The sequence below is a fragment of the Monodon monoceros genome, unplaced genomic scaffold, assembly GCF_005190385.1.
Source record: "Monodon monoceros isolate NGI ecotype Baffin Bay Population unplaced genomic scaffold, NGI_Narwhal_1 Super_Scaffold_6, whole genome shotgun sequence".
NCBI lineage: Eukaryota > Metazoa > Chordata > Mammalia > Artiodactyla > Monodontidae > Monodon > Monodon monoceros.
Genome location: NW_021703783.1, coordinates 14,002,642 through 14,016,132, shown reverse-complemented (window position 1 = coordinate 14,016,132; position 13,491 = coordinate 14,002,642). Strand labels below are relative to the sequence as shown.

General features: G+C 37.7%; 1 protein-coding gene across 1 annotated transcript in view; it reads right to left on the bottom strand.

The window, feature by feature from the left end:
- Nucleotides 1-13,491, bottom strand: part of PIK3C2G (phosphatidylinositol-4-phosphate 3-kinase catalytic subunit type 2 gamma) — a 394,030-nt gene that overhangs the window by 278,016 nt on the left and 102,523 nt on the right. The window contains exons 11-12 of the mRNA XM_029205345.1: nucleotides 8,836-9,034; nucleotides 2,938-3,060 (exon numbers count right to left, since the gene is read on the bottom strand). Coding sequence (XP_029061178.1) covers nucleotides 2,938-3,060; nucleotides 8,836-9,034 — 322 coding nt within the window. The remainder of the gene's footprint in view (nucleotides 1-2,937; nucleotides 3,061-8,835; nucleotides 9,035-13,491) is intronic.

Below are 13,491 nucleotides of genomic sequence, written 5' to 3'. Positions count from 1 at the left end.
AGAAAAGGGAACACTCTTGCACTGCTGATGGGAATGTTAATTGGTACAGCCACTATGGAGAACAGTATGGAGGTTCCTTAAAAAACTACAAATAGAACTACCATATGACCCAGCAATCCCACTACTGGGCATATACCCTGAGAAAACCAAAATTCAAAAAGAGTCATGTACCAAAATGTTCATTGCAGCTCTATTTACAATAGCCTGGAGATGGAAACAACCTAAGTGCCCATCATCGGATGAATGGATAAAGGAGATGTGGCACATATATACAATGGAATATTACTCAGCCATAAAAAGAAACGAAATTGAGCTATTTGTAATGAGGTGGATAGACCTAGAGTCTGTCATACAGAGTGAAGTAAGTCAGAAACAGAAAGACAAATACTGTATGCTAACACATATATATATGGAATTTAAGAAAAAAAAATGTCATGAAGAACCTAGGGGTAAGACAGGAATAAAGACACAGACCTACTGAAGAACTGACTTGAGGATACGGGGAGGGGGAAGGGTGAGCTGTGACAAAGCGAGAGAGAGGCATGGACATATATACACTACCAAACGTAAGGTAGATAGCTAGTGGGAAGCAGCCGCATAGCACAGGGATATCAGCTCGGTGCTTTGTGACCGCCTGGAGGGGTGGGATAGGGAAGGTGGGAGGGAGGGAGACGCAAGAGGGAAGAGATATGGGAACATATGTATATGTATAACTGAATCACTTTGTTGTAAAGCAGAAACTAACACACCATTGTAAAGCAATTATACCCCAATAAAGATGTTAAAAAAAAAAAAAAGAAACTCTCACAGGAATGATAACAATCATGCACTCTCTTTTTTTAATTTATTTTTTAAATTTTTTACTTATATTTTATATTTATTTTTTTAACATCTTTATTGGAGTATAATTGCTTTACAATGGTGTGTTAGTTTCTGCTTTACAACAAAGTGATTCAGTTATACATATACATATGTCCCCATATCTCCTCCCTCTTGGAGATCAGCTCAGTGCTTTGTGACCACCTAGAGGGGTGGGATAGGGAGGATGGAAGAGAAACACTCATGTACTCTTGAAGGAAGAGAAGAAAAGTATACCAATGAAGTTATTCCAACAACACTAATGATTTTTCATTTATTTTGAGATTTTTTTCTTTGACTTTAGAATTAGTAGATTTTCCCCTTGAATTGTTTAAATAATAGCACATATCTGTCAGTAGAAAATGAATCTGACTTTTTGAAACAACCAGGAATGTTTTAATTAAGTCAGAAGAATAATTCTAATAATTGAGCTGGTTAATGCATTTTTGAGGAATCACTTATACAAAATTCATTCACTTTCCAAGCTACAGTTCCTGGACTCTTACTGTGTCTGGTGCTGCTTTATCTGCTAGGTATAAAATTTTTAAATTTGAAAATAAAAATCTTTGTATCCTTTAGCAGAAGCAAACAGAAATGTAAACAAACACATTCAGTAAGAGACCATAAGACAGTACTTTGAGGTTCAGACCAAACGAAAACAGAAAAGGTGGCCAATTTTTACAGAATGATACAGGAAAGGGTTTATAGAGAAGGTGGAGGAGTATTCTGGAAGATAATTAGGAGTTCCCAAAGTAGGCAGTGGAGACACTGTTCTCCTGACAGATGGATGACCTCTAGCAGAGGCGTGATTTCTCAGTTCATAGGGTAAGTAGATCAGACGCAGAAGAGTGGCTGGCTGGGTGCATGGGCAGAGAGTGGGGCTAACTCCAGAGATGAAAGTGCAGAGATAGGCAGGGACCAAACAACAGAGGGCCTTGTGTGCTATGCTAAATTACCTGTATTTTACCTTATAGGAATTGGGGAGCCACTAAAGAATTTTACAAACAGAAATGATTCTGTGCAATGGAAGGGGATTTTGTAATTGAAGGTCAGGTTTTCAAGAAGAGATAAAGGTTGTCACAGTCCTAGAAGGAGGAGGATTTGCTTTGGAGTACGTAAGAATTGAGGAACACATGTTATGCCTCAGGACTCAGTCTCCATCGATTGTGGTAACACTAAGAGTGGGATAGATGGTACTATTCTAACACCATCTTCAGAGTCCCAGAAGTTTTGGCTCATATATATCAATAGGACAGTACAATACTGGGAGTCAAATTATCTCCTAAGAAAGCCTGACCTTCTGAAATGGCTGATGGATAGTAGGCTGGGGAGTTTGCTTCTACTTGTGGTGGGAAGAAAATTGGCTCTCAGCGGATCAGTGGAGACCCCAGAGAAAGGACAGCAGAGCAGTGTCATGGGAATAGCAAGGAAAAGCAATGGTAACCATATAAAAACCATAGATGGAGCCTAGGAGGCCCCTGAGATTCTGAGTAAAGCAAAGGCTTGAGGTGGGAGGCAGAGAAGAAGAGGAAGGCATGGATAGTGTCAAGAAGGTACTCTTCCTTCTTCATTTAATAAATCTCTATAAAATTATGAAGTAGGAGTTGCTTACCCCAAATTAGGTGACAGTTTATACAATGCATAGATAATTACTGTTCAAAAACTTGATTGTTTAAAGAAATTTATAACTGGCTTTTGGGGAAAAATGGAGACTACATATGTTATTAGGTGATTTCTTTCTTCTTTGTTATATCTGGAATCTACCTCCCTCTAACTCCAAGTAGAGGGTATTCCTTTTATCCACAGTCTGTGAATGATTAATAATTCTCCCTTTCCCAATTTCCCTCTTTGAGCAGTTCAACACACGTAGATTGGACACTTATCTAGATTTTTAAATGGACCTTTAATCTGCTGAATTGAAATCAGTTATCTATTATACCTAGCATATTTATCACATCACTGAATCAAATCAACTGACAATATTTTTAAAAAATCATACCCTTCACTTAAGAAAAGGGTGAAAAAAACCCCTGATCTTTATTAGACAAAAGATCCTGCCAGAATAAAGATTAAACTTACGTTTCATTCCAGTTGACCAAGAAAAAAAACAATTTTTTGACTGGAATATTTCTGCAGTTTCTCACTTGGCACAGTTTCTTTCCAGCATATGTAAGCCAACAGGAAAAAGAAAATGCTTTATACCTAAAAAGAAACAACATTGATTCAATAAGCTGAATGCTATAAAGGAACCAGTTTTCTATATGGGTCAATTATTTTTATAGTTAAAAGTCAAATGAAATGATAAAGTGCTATTTGCTTGTATAGAGTGTACTTTAAAAATTACTAAGAATTTATGTTTGGTGACTTCAGCAAGATTGCAGAATAAGAAGCCCTAGACCCTCCTTCCCCCCTGGAGACACCAATTCAATTTCCTTTGCGAGAAATCCAGAAACATGTTAAAAGGCTCTTGCACCACAGGCAAGTGCAAAACCGGCCACATAAAAATCAGCAGGAAAATTCATGGCACTCATTTTGCAGAGCTCCTCCTCATAGTAGAGTGTTGTGGGATCAGGAGGAAACTCCCAGCTCCCAGCTTCTCCCTTGGCTGGGAAAGAGAAGACTAGAACATATGCCTAACATTCAGACTTTTTAGGGGTCTATCCAAGGGACTGGTTTCTCTCTTGCTGAATCTAAGTGCAGAATAGGAATGGGCGCCAGTTTGGAGGACTCTGAGAACAAAGGCAATGGTTTGAACTAGCACAAACTCACTCACCACTTCCCCCCAGCTCAGTGCAAAATGAATAGGAGAAAACCCCCAACTCCCAGCTTCTCCCTTGGGAAAGATTTGGATTGTGATTCCAATGTTGCAGCTTTTTTGGGGGGTGCTGCCTGAGGGACTGCTTTCTGTCTCAGAATGCTGACAGGGTATGATATACTCTAAATGCCTGGGGACCATGGATTTAGGAGAACAAAGAAGAGCTGGGAGGCTTGCTGCCACTCCAGAGGATATGTGGGGCAACAGACAGAGGTTGATGCAGCTTGATGGTCTCTGCATTGGCAGGAAGAGAGGGGAGCAGGGAAAGTGTAGTGTGCATCACAGAAGCCCAGGGAATATGCATCTACAGAAAATATTTGAAAAGCCCCCCAAATCTCTAGCTGGACTGATTGGTAACATTCTTCCCCTATATGAAACCACTCCATAAAGACTGGGAGAGGTAGCTGTTTTTTTCAAATGCTCAAATCCCAATACAAAGTAAAACAAGGTATATGAAGAAAGAGGAAAACATGGCCCAAGCAAAGGAACAAAATAAATCTCCAGAAACTAATCTTAAAGAAATGGAAGTATATGAACTACCTGACAAAGAATTTTATATATAACAAAATGAGAACATCAAGAAAGAGATATACATATTAAAAAGAACCACACAGAAATTTCAGAGCTGAAGAATACAATAACTGAATTGAAAAAAAATCAGTAGAGAGGTTCAAGGGCAGACTTGATTAAGCAGAAGAAAAAAATCAGTGAGCTCAAAGATAGGTATTTGAAATTATTCAGTTAGGGAAACAAAAAGAAAAAAAATGAAGAAGAGTGAAGAAAGTCTAAGGGACTTATGGGACACACAGGACAAATATACACATTATATGAGTCCCAGGAGGAAACAACTGCAAGAGGCAGAAAGCTGTTATGAAAAAATAATGGCTGAAAACTTGTAAATTGTCAGTAAGGAAATGGACACTCAGTTTCAAGAAGCCCAACAGACCAAACTAGGATGAGCCCAAAGAAGACCACACTAAAACGCATTAAAATCAAACATCAAAAGTCAAAGACAGAGAGAGAATTTTGAAAGCAGCAAGAGAAAAGTGATCTGCCACACAAAAGAGATCTCATCAGTTTTTCAGCAGATTTCTCAGCAGAAACCTTAAAGGCCAGATGGAGTGGAAATGATATAATCAAAGTTCTGAAAGAAAAAAATATAATTATATCTGGCAAAGCAGTCCTTCAAAAATGAAGGAAAAATAAATACTTCCTCAGGTAAAAAGCTGAGGGAGTTCATCAGCACTAGACCTGACTTACATGAAATGCTAAAGGGAGTCCTTCAAGTTGAAATGAAAAGATGCTAGACAGCAACACGAAAGCATATGAAAGTATAAAAGCTTACTGGTAAGGAAAAATATACAGACAAATACAGAATACTGTAAGACTGTAATGGTGGTACATGAACAAGTTTTAACTCTGGATAGACTATAATGGACAAAGTATGGAAAAACTTTAATAATAAAAATATATAAAATATAAGAAGATGCCATTTGTGATATCAGTAACATAAAGTGTGGTGAGGGGAGAAGAAAAGAGTAGAGTTTTTGTATCTGATTGAAGTTCTTATCAGCTTAAAACAGTGTTTTAAATATAAGATGTTTTATGTGAGGCCCATCGTCACCACAAAGAAAACACCTACCTATAGAAGAGAAACCAAAGAAAATAAGAAAGGAATTGAAGTATGCCGTTACAAAAACTCAAAAGAACACAAAGGGAAATGGCAAGAGAGGAAAAGAGGGACAAAAATGCTACAAGATAGAAAACAATGAAAAAATGAAAATAGAAAGTCCTTCCCTATCATTAATTACATTAAATATACATTAAATTCTATAATCAGAAGACATAGCATAACTGAATGAATTAGAAAACAAGATCCAACCATACGCTGTCTACAAGAGATGTACTTTAGATTTAAGGACATCCCTGAAAGTGAAAGGACAGAAAAAGATATTCTATGTAAATGGTAATCAAAAGAGAGCAGCAGTGGCCATACTTATATAAGACAAAATAGACTTTAAGTTAAAACTGTCACAACTGACAAGAACATTATATAATGATAAAGGGGTCAACTCATCAAGAGGATACAACAGTTGTAAATATACATGCACCCCAAATTGAAGCAAATATATTAAGCAAACATTGACAGAATGAAAAGGAGAAATAGACAACAACACAATAATAACAGAAGATCTCAATATTGGTTATAATGAATAGAACAAACAGACAGAAGCCCAATAAAGAAACAGAGGGTTTGAATAATACTATAGCCCAAATGAACCTAACAAATATTTATACAACAGTCCACCCAAGCTTAGGGCAATACACATTCTTGTCAAGTGCACATGGATCACAAAATAGGTCACAAAACAAGTCTTAACAAATGTGAGAAAATTGAAATCATGCCAATATATTTTCTGAACAAATAAAATAAAATAAAAGTAGAAATCAGTAGCAGAAATAAAATTGGAAAATTCTCAAATTAACGGGAATTAACACTTTTTAGTTTCTCTTTTTTATTTTATTGAAATATAGTTGTACAATATTATGTTAGTTACAGGTGTAATATATAATGATCTGATATTTGCATACATTATGAAATGATGACCATGATAAGTTGAGTAACCATCTGTATGGGTAAAAAGGTTATTACAATGTTATTGATCATATTCCTCATGCTGTATATTACATCTCAGTGACTTATTTATTATATAATTGGAGGCTTATGCCACTGAACCCCCTCACCTATTTCACCCCCATCCCCACCCCTCCCTTCTGGCAACCACTTGTTCTCTGAGAGTCTGTTTTCATTTTGTTTTGTTTTGTTTTTTAGATTCCACATAAGTGAGATGAATAAGTAAATGAATATTTTTGAACAACTAATGGGTCAAACAGAAATCAAAAAGGAAACTAGAAAATATCTTGAGACATGAAAATGAACACACACCATACCAAAACTTAGGAGATATAGCAAAAGCAGTACTAAAAAAAGAAGTTTAAAGCAATAAATGCCTACATTAAAAGAAGAAAGATCAAATCAAAACTACAATGAGGTATCACCTCACACCAATCAGAATGGCCATCACCAAAAAATCTACAAACAATAAGTGCTGGAGAGGGTGTGGAGAAAAGGGAATATTGTTGGGAATGTAAATTGGCACAGCCACTATGGAGAACAGTATGGAAGTTCCTTAAAAAATTAAAAATAGAGCTACCATATTATCCTGCAATCCCACTCCTGGGCATATATCCAGACAAAACCATAATTTGAAAAGATACATGCACCCCAATGTTCACTGCAGCACTATTTACAACAGCCAGGACATGGAAGCAACCTAAATGTCCATTGACAGATGAATGGATAAAGAAGATGTGGTACATATATACAATGAATATTACTCAGCCATAAAAAAGAACGAAATAATGCCATTTGCAGCAACATGGATGGATTTAGAGATTATCATACTGAGTGAAGTAAGTCAGACAGAGAAAGACAAATATCATATGATATCGCTTATATGTGGAATCTAAAAAAATGGTACAAATGAACTTATTTACAAAACAGAAATAGAGTCACAGATGTAGAAAACAAACTTATGGTTACCAGGGGGGAAAGCTTGGCGGGGGAGGGATAAGTTGGGAGATTGAGATTGGCATATACACACTACTATATATAAAATAGATAACTAATAAGGACCTAGTGTATAGCACAGGGAACTCTTGTCAATACTCTGTAATGACCTATATGGGAAAATAATCTAAAAAAGAGTGGATATACATATATGTATGATTCATTCACTTTGCTGTAGAGCAGAAACTAACAAACCATTGTAAATCAACTATACTTCAATAAAATTTTTTAAAAAAAGAAAATTTTAAAAAAAATTTAAAAAGAATTAAAAATTAAAAAAAAAGATCACAATAATCTAAATTTACACTCAAAGAACTAGAAAAAGAAGAACAAACTCAGCCCAAAGCTAAAAGAAAGAAAATAATAAAGATTATGTGAAATAAAAAAAACAGAGAATAGAAAAAATAAACAGAACTAAATTTCCCACCATATATAAATACTGAATACATGCTCTATGCATATAGCTTTATCTGTATTTATCTGGCTACATAGTTTTTCCATGTGAATTAAAATTAATAAGGATATAGTAATGATTTAAAAATTATGAGAACATTCATTAGAGTGGCAATTTGTTTAGATTATACATCAGCCTCTTAAAATTCTTCATAAAATTAAGAAAAAGCATAAGACAATTTTCCCATGGGTTTTAAAGAAATGCATATGTGAGACAGAGAGATGATAGGGTTTTGGTTTTTTTACACATGAAGGTAAAATTTCCTTTATAATTAACTCTATAAATATTCGTACAGTTGTTATTTGCAAAAATACACTCCAATATAAAAATTATTTCTCTTTTTTCTAAAATTGTTTCTTTTAGCCTTTCTTTGAGATGCTAAATGCAGTGGGTACAATAAATCCATTAGAAAATTACTATTCTCTTATCAACTTTAATTGATTTAATCAGTATTTTCTTATAGATTTAATCCATAAGGAATTTTAAAAAATTATTATAATTTTACTCTAATTATGTTATTCAAGAAAATACTATATAACAGAGTCAACCTAAAATCTGGCAATGTTCCATGCATAAATGTGTTTAATTTCTATTGTAACTCAAATAACTCTTGGCTAATTCCCACTTTATCAATGTACTAATCTCACAAAATATTTACTGCTCACAACTTGATAGGGATCAAAGTGACTTTTTTTCTATTTTTAAATACTCCCCATCACCCTGTATGTGTGTGTGCTATCTTGCTCTGTGTTAATTGGCATTAGTCATTTAAACTCAAACATAAAAAATGAAAAATTTAGGGCAATCACTAAGTAGGATGAGCATTTTCTGTTTCCATAATGATACATGGACAACATGCAGTTATTTTTAATATGGAGAATGGGAGAAGACTTGAGGGAAAAGGAATGTGCACTGGAAATAAAGTTGTAAATGATTTTAAGAATATGGATAAATCCATGCTGATTAAATTTCAAAATAAAATATTTGCTCCTGCAAATAAGAACAAGGCAAATTATACTCAATTAGAAGCTACACAAAATTAATTAACCCTTTTGCAAAAAACTCATCATTACTTACCTGTGCACCCAGGTCTCTGGAATATTGTGGGCTGCATACACTGTGAAGCTAAGGTGGGAATGGAGCCCCAGATTTACGCAGGAAACACTATGCACAGGTGCATTTAGAGGCTGGAAATCTGCATAAAAGCTGCTGCAATAGATATCAATTAGGTGGTAGACGGAGGTAGATAGTTCAGTTGTCACTCTTTCTATCAAACCTAGGTGGGGAAAGGGATAGAAGTCAGGTCATCTGTGAAGGGCAATATTTATCATAAAACCATCTGTTACAGCTTTGAAAATTTTTATAACAAAATTTATTTTAAATGACCCTCTACCAACTGAAGCCAATTAGCCATCTGTGCCTCTGTATGCAGCCTGGGTTAGCTGCTAGTAGTATAGATAGTTAATAAGCTTTCATACCTTTAGTTGCAGAAATTTGGGAAGCACAACCTTTAATCACAAATCAGAGTTTTGGGTTATTAATTTGGCATTCTGATCAACTGTAATTTGCAATATTTTTGTTTTAGATTATTATTGTTTAGAATTAATTTTCAGACAAGGTACATGTTATCTACCTGGCTTATAAGTACTTTAAACAAACTCCATCTAAAAAATTAATCATAGTAAGTTTGATTATGCTATGATGTTTGCCATTAACTGAACACTAATCATATACATTGTGCTGCTATAAAAAGAGAATGGTATTAGTACATGGCTGGGATCTGAAATAAGTTTAAAGTGAAAGATTTATGATATTTACTACATTTTTTCAAAATCAAAGCCTTACTTGAGTTTTACCATTAGTTATTTAAAGGGAGTCTATTGATTATTCCCAGAAGTGACTTGTCATGAAGGAAAAAAAAAATGAATAAAATTGTTCAAGTACAGAGGCCAGGAGTTTCCAAGCGTCTGCTAAATGAAGGCATGCCAATTTACTGTAGAGCACATGAAAAGTGTCCCTTAATCATCGAATTTAAGGTAAATTTTTCTGAGAATGGTGTTCTCTCTCCCAATAGACGCTTTGCTGGAAAAACTCCTCTCTGAGGGGAAGGAAGCAGAAGAGGCTGATGAAATGGACCAGGCAGAACTGGTGGACTCTGATCCAAAGCAGGAAAGATGGCGCCATGACAATGGAGAAGGTTATGAGGATGACGAACGTCATCCTGGGGTAGGATTCACTGTCAGACTCTTAATGGGGCCAGTGAATAACACTCACTGCTGGTATTTTGTATGCAGTAGTGAATGAGTGAAGGCCGATAATCATAATAATGCTCATGACTTGAAATTATTTTTAATATTCAACTATAATGTTTTAGAAGTTAAATGAATAATCTCAAATATAAAAATTATGTTTTAAAATTATTTTTTTTAACCTAGAAAAGGAAAATCTTTGACACATATTTAAGTGACAAAGGGTCTTAGGTGAATGTATAAAGTGAAGTGTCATGAATGGAAGCTCTGGCGCCCTCTTGCTCCTGAGTCACCCGTGCCTGTCTTTGCTGACGAAGTCTCGAGGGTCGGGGGTCGCAAGGCTCCTGTGGTCATGACCAAGACCCCTTGATACATCAGGCCTCGTCCAATCCCCCCAAAAGGGCCTCCTTAAACCCCACAGGTGCGTCTTGTTAGATGAGAGTGACGCAGAAAACCCTGCCAAAGATACGACCTGAACGTTCCCTTTTCCATCCTGGGCCAGAAATATGTACTGATATGCTGAATTTTAGATATTTCTACTTTTCCGACGCCTTGTCCTGGAGAAATGAAACGAAACGGCAGTACAGCCCATGCGGGGAAGTCAGAGGGGAGAAACCGTGTCATCGCCGGCTCCCACGCAGGTAGCTGGGCGCAGGGCTGAGGAGGAGAGCGGCCCCTCGAGGCGGCCCTCAGAGGGTCCGCCTTCGGTCCGGAGGCCTGAAGGCCGTGTCCCCGAGCGTCCGCACAGCTCCTCGGCCTTCGGGCGGGACCGCCGGGTGGGTGATGCGGCCGAGGCGGAGGGATGCGCGGGGCCCGCCTGTGGAGAGAACGGCCGCGCCCGCTCAAGGTGTAGCGGCTGAAGATGTTCGCCGTCCGCCCATGGATGCAGCTCCAGAAGTCCGCCTGCATCCGAGCTCAGTCTCGTGATTCCGCACAGCCTCCGTTTCCCGCGAGACCTGGGCGGGTCGGCTTCAACGGGCCGCCTTCCCCCCAGCAGGGCTGTGCAGAATTTCCAGACGCCTGGCAGGTGTTAGGTGATGCTGTTGGCGGGTTCTATAAGGCTGGTCACAGACGGACGGACGATTTTATTCAACTTCAACTCCGAGCCTGGTGAGTCCCAGGCCAGTTAGTACTTCCGGTTCACGACTCGGGGGGTCAAAGGGCGGTTCTTTCCAGGGAGGCGTTCGCTTGGTACTGGGAGTGTCTGATGAGGAAGATGTGCCGCGTGGCCTTGGCTTCGTAGTGGTCCAGCCTGAACACCAGTTCTTCTCCAGATTGCAGGCTCTTCTTCCACAGGTTGAGCAAGGCTAGTGGTGCTCACCTCTCCCAGGTGGGGCCCTCGACGCCAGGCCCGGGGCGGGGCTCCACCGCCCAGCCCCGCTCCCAGCCCCGCGGGAGGCTGGGCCACGTGCAGCTCCGAGTCCCCCCGGGGCCACAGCCCAGGAGAGCGAGGTGGCCGAACCCTGGGAAGCTGAGGAGACGTTGAGAGAACAAGTAAGCACATCCTTAAAACTTATGTTCCTAAGATCTGTTTTTTTTTAATTCACATAATGTGTTTATTCACTGTACCATATTTAAAGGTTTTCATATTTTAAGTTATAGAAACAGAAATGTCCATTAAGATTAGGAACGGAACAGGTCACAGATTTGGCGTAGTCATGTTCAGTGTCAAATCACACAGTACTGTTTTTTCAAACACGTGCACTTTCTTGTAAGTAGTTTACAAGCATAAATTGCTTTTTGGTTCCTAGTTGGTTTGAAAAGAAAATAGCATGAAGAGCTTTATGTTTCCTCCAACAGTCTGCAGTGTTCCAGTGCCCAGGCGTTTGGATACTCAGGAAAGAGGCCAGCTTCAGCATGGAGCTTCTTCCCACATCCTGTCCCTCAGTAGCTCTGCCCCTAATTAAATATGTTGTTGTTGTTCAACACAGTTATTATAAATTTGTACAAAATTCATGAGATGGCCAAATTTTCCTTATTTGCTGTATTTCTAAAATTGTGTCCTTTGTTGAAACAGCCTGAGGTGACAAGCAGAGTGAAAGAGCTGTAATTAAAATTCTCTGAGAAATCAGCAGTAGCAATTAATGAAACAGAAGAGTAAAGCAGCATAAAAATAGTCTTTAAAGAGGCCTCCTCAAACTCTGGAGGCCAACCAACAGGGATTCTCCTGAACAACAGGAGGCAGAGAATTATAAATTTATAGAAACATCTTGTTTCTCCAGTCCCCAGATTGTGCTGTTGGTACTCTGAAGCAGGAAGCACCAACTTCTCGTTAATAATTCCCAATCTTGTGCAAATGAATACGCAAATCATAAACTTGAGTGAGAGATCTCATTAATTCAAGCTCCAGCACACATTTTGGAGAATCTTAATTATTTGGATAATTACTCAAACTCTACTCTTTACTTTTTGTGCTGAAATACAATTTTAGGTTATAATTTGCGTCTTTGAGGTAGTATAGGGATGTGTGCTTATGCATTGTGCTTTACTTCCAGTACTCTGGGTGAAAAATGCATTTCAGATATCATCAGAAATGTATTAAGGACTCAAAGTACTGGGCTTGGTGGTGAAATATGGAGAAATAATACTTATCACACCTGATTTTGCAATGAGAAAAGAGTTATAGTTATCAGGAAATAAAGAAACAATGACAATATATAGGCAATTAAAATGCATTAATTAGAATCTGTTTTGGTTTTTTTGGAAATGAAGTGGTAAGAGTACATGACTTTATTCTAGTGTACATTTGAAAGGAAAATGGTCTCTGTAGCGTTACTGTTTGTCACATCCTATGTCCAATGCTTCTTGTGTCCAATGAAGGCTGTACTTTCCTTGCAGACATGGTCTGCATTAAAATCTGGGGTTTTTTTCATGTTCCAAAAAAAACTTTGTTCACACGAACAGGCAGCGTGCCAGATTTGTTCACCACTGGTGTAGAGCACAGGTATGATCAAACCTGTCAGCTTCAAGGTATATTGAGGTTAATCGATAAGAATATTAAGTATAAGAATCATCAATAATAGTGGCTTATTGTTGGATCAACATTTTGTGTAAAGAGTGTTCTAGAATTTTATTTCAGAGTACCCGAATAGAAAGCAACTGCATGTATATGCTGGCAAATGTTCATTTCATTTTGCTGTCATTTCAGCAAACTCTTTCTTTCTGCTCCATAAACTGCTGTAAGGTGCTTCTACATAATAAAATATTAGAAAAATATATATTTATCTTGCAGAATGAGAATTCTGATTTATCAAAAGCTTATGAGAGCTGTGGATGGGAATTTTTAATCCATAGAATTAATTCCTTCTCTGTGATGACTTAGCATAGAATATAAGTCCCTGGGAACATTTCTGTGCAGTTTTGTGAGATTTCATATCCCAACCCCTGAGGAACATGGGATGAGGGGATTTTATTCCAGCATTCCTAATAGAAAGGAAGAAAGGGCCAGTTTCATATAGGCATACCTCCAGCTTGTTCACTCTGC